General features: G+C 40.9%; 1 protein-coding gene across 1 annotated transcript; it reads left to right on the forward strand.

Moving 5' to 3' along the window:
• Positions 1-241: 241 nt before the first annotated feature.
• LOC123115617 (BTB/POZ and MATH domain-containing protein 1) lies at positions 242-1,886 on the forward strand. Its single transcript, XM_044536733.1, has one exon. The coding sequence runs from the start codon at positions 460-462 to the stop codon at positions 1,510-1,512; it is 1,053 nt and encodes a 350-aa protein (XP_044392668.1). The 5' UTR covers positions 242-459; the 3' UTR covers positions 1,513-1,886.
• Positions 1,887-8,062: the final 6,176 nt, after the last annotated feature.

Raw genomic sequence — 8,062 nt, forward strand, 5'->3', positions numbered from 1 at the left:
GTAGTAACATAGGTAGATACCGTAACATAATAAATGTTATGCTACTATGTGTCATGCCAGAGCTAATATGGTCGCCACGGTCTCAACATCAACACATCTACTTTATGATACTATGCACTATAAATGTAATATCATACACTACTATCATATGCATGATACTAGTATATGTTACTCTCCACTATGACCAGCCTTACTTCAGTCCAGTTTTGACGCGCACACACAAACCAAAGTGTCACTCGACCTGCGTAAATTGACCAATTTCTCCCCCGTCGTCCAAACCCTCGTCCTGGACCTTGTCCCCCAAATCAGGCCGCCGCCGCCCCCGTGTTCCGTCGCGCGGCGCGCCGCTGCTCCCCAGCTCACCCTCGGCCTCGGAGGCAAAACCACCTCTCCCATCGCCGCCGGCCTTAATCGAGAGTCCAACCCGCGCCGACCCCCGTCCTCCTCCCAACTCTCACCATGGCAGCACCGCAGAGTTCAATAGCGATGGTGCCGTCGAGGTGCACTGCAGAGATGCACACGGCGACGGTCGCGGTCGAGATCTCTGGCTACAGCCGTCTCAAGGGCCTCGGGAGAGGCAAATATCTCCGTTCTCCGGCATTCCTCATCGGGGGCTACGAATGGTGCATATACTACTTCCCCGACGGAAGCCCAGACGAGGCGAGCGAAGGTCACGTATCTGTCTTCCTCAAGCTCTTGACCAAGAACGCCGAGGTGAAGGCGCTCCACGAGTGGATGCGTTTGAATCGGGTTAGTGGGCAGTCGATTGTGGCGCTCTCCCGCAAAGGGCCAGACGTGTTCGAGCGTAAAAAATCTTGGGGCGTACCAAAGTTCATGCAGACCACTGCTGAAGTAGAGTCGGCGTACCTGCAGAACGATTGTCTCCTGATCGAGTGCAAAGTCAGTGTTATCACGGAAATACTCAGTATCTATGTGCCGCCCTCTGACATTTTGGATAATATCGCAACCTTGCTAGAGGGGAAGATAGGAGGAGACGTGACTTTCAAGGTTCAAGGGGAGGTCTTTTCCGCGCATAAGATTTTGCTTGCGATGCGATCGGCGGTCTTCAACGCGGAGTTCTATGGTCCGTTGGGGGACAAAGGTGTACAGGACATAATTATTAACGACATGCAGCCTGCTGTTTTCAAGGCATTTCTTCACTTCATCTACACCGATTCATTGCCTTCCATGGATGATCTTGATGATGATGACAAAAGAGAAATGGTTAAGCACTTACTTGTGGCTGCAGATAAGTATGCGATGGAAAGGATGAAGAGGGTATGTGAAGGGATGCTATGCAAGTGTCTTGATGTTGAGACCGTGGCGACCATATTAGCTCTGGCTGACCAGCATCATTGCAGCAACCTCAAAGATGCTTGCACTGAATTTATGTTCTCTTCAAATAGATTGAATGATGTGATCGCAAGCCAAGGGTATGTTCAACTCAAAAGATCTTCTCCTGATATCATTGTAGATGTGTTGGAGAGAGCAGCCAAGTCCCGCAAAATTTAGTACACCAACCTGGTATGAGCTACTGCTTATCCTTCAGTTCTGATTGAACTCTGGAGGCGAATGCCTTATGTTTGGTCGCAGAAGGAATCTAGTCTTACTAAATTTAGCATATTCAGCCTGGGTTAGCTTCTATCTAGTTACTTTTGACTCATAGCGACCTGAGATGAGGGTGCTATGTCTTTCAGTTTTCAGAGATCTTTTGGTGGAAGCAGTTGGTTCTATAAAATGTATGTCTCCAATGTATTGGTTGTCCTGTCTGATATAAGTATATATGAATCTATGGTAACTCAGTAGTTAACTTTTTATGTTCTTACTTTAATTGCTGGATTATGTGAAGAATGATAAAACTTTAAATTCTTGGCTATCGCTTTTGAGATAATCTGGCTTATGTGAAGAATGTTAAAACTTTGAGTTCTTGGCTATCACTTTTGTTATTATTTGGCATATGTGAAGAATGATAAAACTTTGAGTTCTTGGCTATCACTTTTGAGATAATCTGCTTTACCTGTATGAAATACTTATATTTGAACGCCAGCTGCTATGTTTTAATTAGAGACAATTACAAATGGTTTCTTGACATGTTTGGCTGACCCAACAAAGATGGAATTAACATCAAATTTCTTTTCCACTCTGAAAGGCACTGTACGTGAAATCTGTACAGGTAAATTCTTATATGCAATTGCTTCCTGTTCGTAAATTTTGACCATAGAGGGTTTTATGCGAAGAGAAATGCTGAGTGAATCTTTTTATGACTTTAATATATTGAGTAAATCATATCGAAACAGCAACTTGCATTTCCCTTGAAACTCAGAAACTGGCAGTGCAAGATGCTAATTGTCAGTGATGAAGCCTTCCGGGGCAAATCACGGTTGCATGTCTCAGTTGTTTTTCTGAGGTAAGATGTTGGCCTAAAAGTATATACTATTCTAAGGTAACCTTGTGTGCCATTACATTTCGGTAATTTGATGCAAATTGGAAAAGTTTTCCGTCGACACAGTTTCTCTGCGTGCGCTAAAATTATTCGGAGAACTTTAGGAGGAAACGAGTTGGTTCTATAAAATGCATGTCTCCATTGTATTGTTGGCCAGTCTGATATAAGTATATCTAATATGAATCTACGGGCTCACTAGTTTCCTTTTTATCTGCTTACTTTAATTTTTTGGTTTTGTGAAGAATGATACAACTTTGAGTTCTTGGCTATCACTTTTGAGATACATTTGAATGTCAACTGCCATATTTTAATTAGAGAACAGTTACAAATGGTTTCTTGACGTGAACCTTGGTAGCAGTTTTCTGATTCAGAAAATTTAAGTTAGAAAATGAACTGAATCAAACTACTTTGATGTTAGAGTGCAGTCAATTGTGGATTTAATTTTTAATTAGTAGTACTTCTGTTGTACTAGCATATGTTCAGTGAAGCCTCTGCGCATGTTAGCTACACAAGCTCATTCATGTAAGACATAAGCAACCACTAGCCACTGTACTTGTATTTGTACAGAATTGAGGAAGGGGTTAACTGAACAAAAACCGAGCGAGGGACTGAGGGGAATCAAGAGGTTTAATCGAATCGCGGAGGAAGTGGGAATCACCCAGCCACTGGGTGGATTGAACAAACACTAACGTGGGTCTGTGCATGGTGCGCCCCTTGCCGTTTAGCTTGGCTCCCACGCCGCCCGAAGCTGGAGTTGCCCTGGCAAGGCGGCGATGGCACCGGCGTGAATCTAGCAGCTAACGAGAAAGGAAGTGAGGTAATGTGTCTGCGATAGCTTCAATGAGTGAACTCGGTTAGTTTTTACACAATTTTGTTTTGTATATTCCTCGTTTCTATGCCAAAAAATGCCCACTGCTTGACCATTTTTCTAGGGATTTTTTGCCCAAATGTGGTTGATCTCTGTATCTTTTTTTGCTAGTTTCTTCTATGCAATTCGCTTCGCAAAATGTGATACAGTAATGCCGTTTTCAAACAAAACCCTTCAGGTTTTTATGTGATCCATGCAGTAATAGTTTGGTTTGTTCAGTTCAGTAAAGCTCTCTGGATTATGGAAGGGGTATACTAGTTTCCCTCATATCGCCTCTTCATTTTTCTGAATTGTTTGGTTCTACATAGGTCCTCTCAATTTTTTCGTAGCCACCGGATACTTCTGCGTATCCAACTAAAATCATCATTGACCAACTCTACAGTTTGTTTCTCTCAGTTGTTTTCTTTTACATGTTGGAAGTTCCTTGGCTCAAAGTTCATTAAGATTGTAGTGCTGGCTAGGAGGTTATCTGAATCTATCAGTGGTAACTATGTGTTCTAGTAAGATATAAAGATTATTTGTTTTGTAGGATTGGGACATACAGGAATTTTTCCTATGGTTGACTTTGCATGAATTTCAGAGGAAATTTCCATATCTTTGTTTCTGTGACAACTATGCCATGCACCTAATCTAATAGGAAGTTTCAGAGGAAATATGATTGTGTGTTTTCTTGTGCTGCAACAAAACACCTTCTATTACAGATTCACTCATGTGTTTTTATATCCTCTAAAATTCAGTATAACATTACATCCCGATACATATTTTCATATTTCTGAGTTTTTAGGCTTTATGCGAACCAAAGAGCCCTTCAACGGGGAATGATTATTTTCATGAACAAATATCTCGGACGGTTATACGCTACTAACTTACTGAGATAAATATATCGATGTCAGATAGCCCTCGGAATAGAAGCCGGATTTGACCTATGTATTAGCTCAGTCCGTTTCGTTTCTATGCATGTAGCAATTAGATTCCACATACTAACTTACTGACCTATGTATTACTGGATCCGCCATACTTCCCTGTTATAACCCCTGCTATTTGGTACCTTGGTTCCTTCCTTAGAAGGTAAAATCTTGACAGCTTTCTGGGATATTGGGACAAAAGGAACACCCATTGACACTGTTATTCAACTAGCCGGTGTTCCGTACTGAACTGAACCATCATCCACTGCAATGAAAGTTATCTATCTGAATCATTATCTATCTGCAGTGAATTTATTTCATTTTATTTTTTATCTTGAATCTGATCTGAGGCCTATCCCTTAGCTTTGTACTGAAATAGCCGGTGCTTTGTACTGAACTAGACCCTTTCCTCGTTCATGTACTGTCTGTTTTAGACGGATTTTTTTTTACAGTCTCTGTCCCTGGTCTCAGCAACATCCCAAATCCAATTTGTTTGATGTCAGTCACATAGGCCAGTAACTATAATCAAAATGAAGATTAAAGTTCATGCCTAAGCAGTTGATTTTTCCTTTTTCTGGTTGCATCTTTACATCCAAGTCATATTTACCCCACTTGAGAACAAACCATGCTTATACAGAGGAAAAATTGAGCAAGTTTTGCATAGTCATTCGTAGAAATTGAGACTGTTAATCATGATTAATTTTCTTAGCTTTAAGTCTCTCCTGTTGTAATAAAATTTTAATTTCCCACATTGTTCTTTCTTAAAAAGTAATTGATTTTTTAGTTTGGAGTTGTGCTAATATAAGTCAAAAAAATACTCACAATAAGCATAAGTAAAAATATATTTGTATAGTTTGGAGTTGTGCTAATATAAGTAAAAAAAATACTCACAAGAAGCATAAGTAAAAATATATTTGTACTCACATGTGGGGCCTAAACATGAATACAAATATATAATACAACTTTAATGTGAGACCTACACTGCTGTAAAACACATAAATAAACACTCCTGTAAAAAGCACAAATACGTTTCAACTAAAAAACATGCTTTTGGTTTTAGTTTTGGTTCCCAATCAATTCTGATTCTATGTTATAGCATAAGTGAGTGAACAAATTATATATACAACACGACAATAGACCTTTTCCTCCTTTCCAATCCATGACTCTATGTTCTCAACTCACTAATATCCATTCTCGTATGTTCCAAAATTCATGATGCTTTCTGACATTAAATCTTGCGGAGTAGGTCGCTTAACATTCTCCAACGCCTACCACATGTCCACGTGATTTATTGGTGTGTTTCCGGTCTGGTTTTAATATTGAACCACGCAACAGCTTTTTTTTTTAGAAAAACCTCGCCACTTTATTATTCAAGGATGTTCATAGGCACATGTGCTGGGTCATGGGGTTTACCCAGCCATACATGTCTACCTACATTCAGATTACAAGCAAATTTGGCGAGGTTATGAGCCTCGAAATTGTAGTTTCTAGTCTCATGAACAAAAGAACATAAATCAAAACTATTACAATGGCTTGTTATCAGCATGGGCTCCTCCCATTCCATTGTTAATACCATTCACCACTCCCAAAGCAATCCAATGCCACTTTTACTCGCCGTTCCTGAAGATCATCCACCAGAGCCATTTAGTTCATAATGTGACCGTTAGGCATTTCGGTGGGACCGACATGTCAACTCGGTGGGACCGATTTCTTTAGGGTTAGGGCATAATGTAATCTCGGTGAGACCGATTACACAAACTTGGTGGGACCGACTTTGGTAATAAGCTAATCAGAGAGTTGGTCAGGCAAACTCGGTGGGACCGATTCGCTCATCTCGGTGGGGCCAAAGCGTTACGAAGGAGAAACAGAGAGTTTGCATTGCGAACTCGGTGGGACCGATCGCTCATCTCGGTTAGACCAAAACGTTACGAAGGGAAACAGAGAGTTTGCAATCCCATCTCGGTGAGACCGAGATCCCTATCAGTGAGACCGAAGTGACTAGGGTTTCTGGCAGTGGCTATGTCAAATGAACTCGGTGGCGCCAGATAGATCAAATCGGTGGGGTCGAGTTTGACTTTTGGTTTGAGACATATGTGGATATGAGAAAGTGGTTGAGGATTTTTGAAGCATATCACTAAGCATCTTGAGCAAGCAAGCCATTAAGCAACACATCATCCCCTTTTAATAGTATTGGCTTTCCTATGGACTCAATGTGATCTTAGATCACTAAAAGTAAAATGTAGAGTCTTGAGCTTTAGAGCTTGAGCCAATCCTTTGTCCTTAGCATTTTGAGGGGTCCACATTCCTAATCCATGTCATGCCAATCATTGAACTTTCCTAAAATATTCATCTTGAAATAGCATTAGTTCAATGAGTTATATGTTGTTAAGAATTACCAAAACCACCCAGGAATAGTTGCACTTTCAATCTCCCCCTTTTTGGTAATTGATGACAACATATAGATCAAAGCTTTGACAAATGATAATAAGATTGAAATACGTCGTCGCTTTGAGAAGTATGTGATAAGCAAGAGCTCCCCCTAAATTTGTGCATTATTTAAGATTTGCTTTTGAATGCAAATACACAATCGATTAGTATCATGGGTTACTCTTCCATGTCACATACATCTTGGTGGAGCTCTCAAAATGATAACAATTAAAAGCATGCACTCATCACCAAGCAAAGTGAATGATCATATATGGATATAAGAGATAATATCATCCAAGCAAACATTAAAGTAGCATATGACCAAACACATGATCATACAAGTATCTCACACAACAAGCACACAATAAATTTCAACCAAACAAATAGCAAGAGAGACAAAAAACAACACTCTCTCTCGAAGCCTATGATCTATACATATTTCTCCCCCTTTGGCAACAAGTTACCAGAAAGTTCAAATATGCATAGTGATACGCGTCTCTTAGGCTTGGTCTTCGGGAGGTGGTGTAGAGATAACTCCAAGGACGAAGGCATCAGTCGATGTAGTTGGAGCTGGTGGAGTGGCTGCTGGAGGTGGCACTGAAGCTGTAGCTGCTGGTGCTAATGTGGTAGCTCTAGTATCTAGTACTGGCACTGCAGCTGACCTCTGACCTCTTAGCACTCGCGAGAAAGCTTCTGTAGTTACCTTCCTTTGCTTCTCCTCTGCTTCCTCCTGGAGCTGCTCAACTGCTGTCTGTATCTCAGTGACTTTCAGATCAAGATCATAAAACTTGGTCTCTATGATCCTCTCCAAGCTCTCCTGATTCTGAGTCAGGGTGGCCAAGCCTTTCTCAATCCTCAATGTAGCTTGAATCAGATAGGCTAGTTGATCATGTTTGCTCTTCAAGAACACTTGAGATGCCTCTTCAGCACTTGGCATCTTTGCAACTTTTTCTGCCTTTGCCTTAGCTCTCTTCTCTTGTGCTTGCACTGATGAAGGTTCATTCTCATCCATTACAACTGTGTTGTCTTCAAATTCTGGGTAGAGAGGTAAATGCTCCTTGTCCAACAAGTAAGTGTTTGTGCCCATCTTTGAGTTGATGAGCACATGAATGTGTGGAGCATACCCACAAGATCTTTTCTGGTCAGCAACTGTCCTCTTGATTGTCTCTACAATCAAACTCATGACCTTGAATTTTTGAGGCACATCAAAAATGTGCAACAAGTTGATTGAATGTCCTCTTATCATCTTATGATCTCCAGATTTGGGCAATAGAGTATGCATTAAGATGGTGTTGATAGTAGGAAGACCAGACAACAAATATTTCACTAAGCCCAACTTATGAGTTTCAAGGGCTTCATTAGGAATTTCCTATACATACTTGCCATGGAGTTGTGGTCTTTCTTCTTCTTGGAATACAC

This window comes from Triticum aestivum, chromosome 5B, assembly GCF_018294505.1.
Source record: "Triticum aestivum cultivar Chinese Spring chromosome 5B, IWGSC CS RefSeq v2.1, whole genome shotgun sequence".
NCBI lineage: Eukaryota > Viridiplantae > Streptophyta > Magnoliopsida > Poales > Poaceae > Triticum > Triticum aestivum.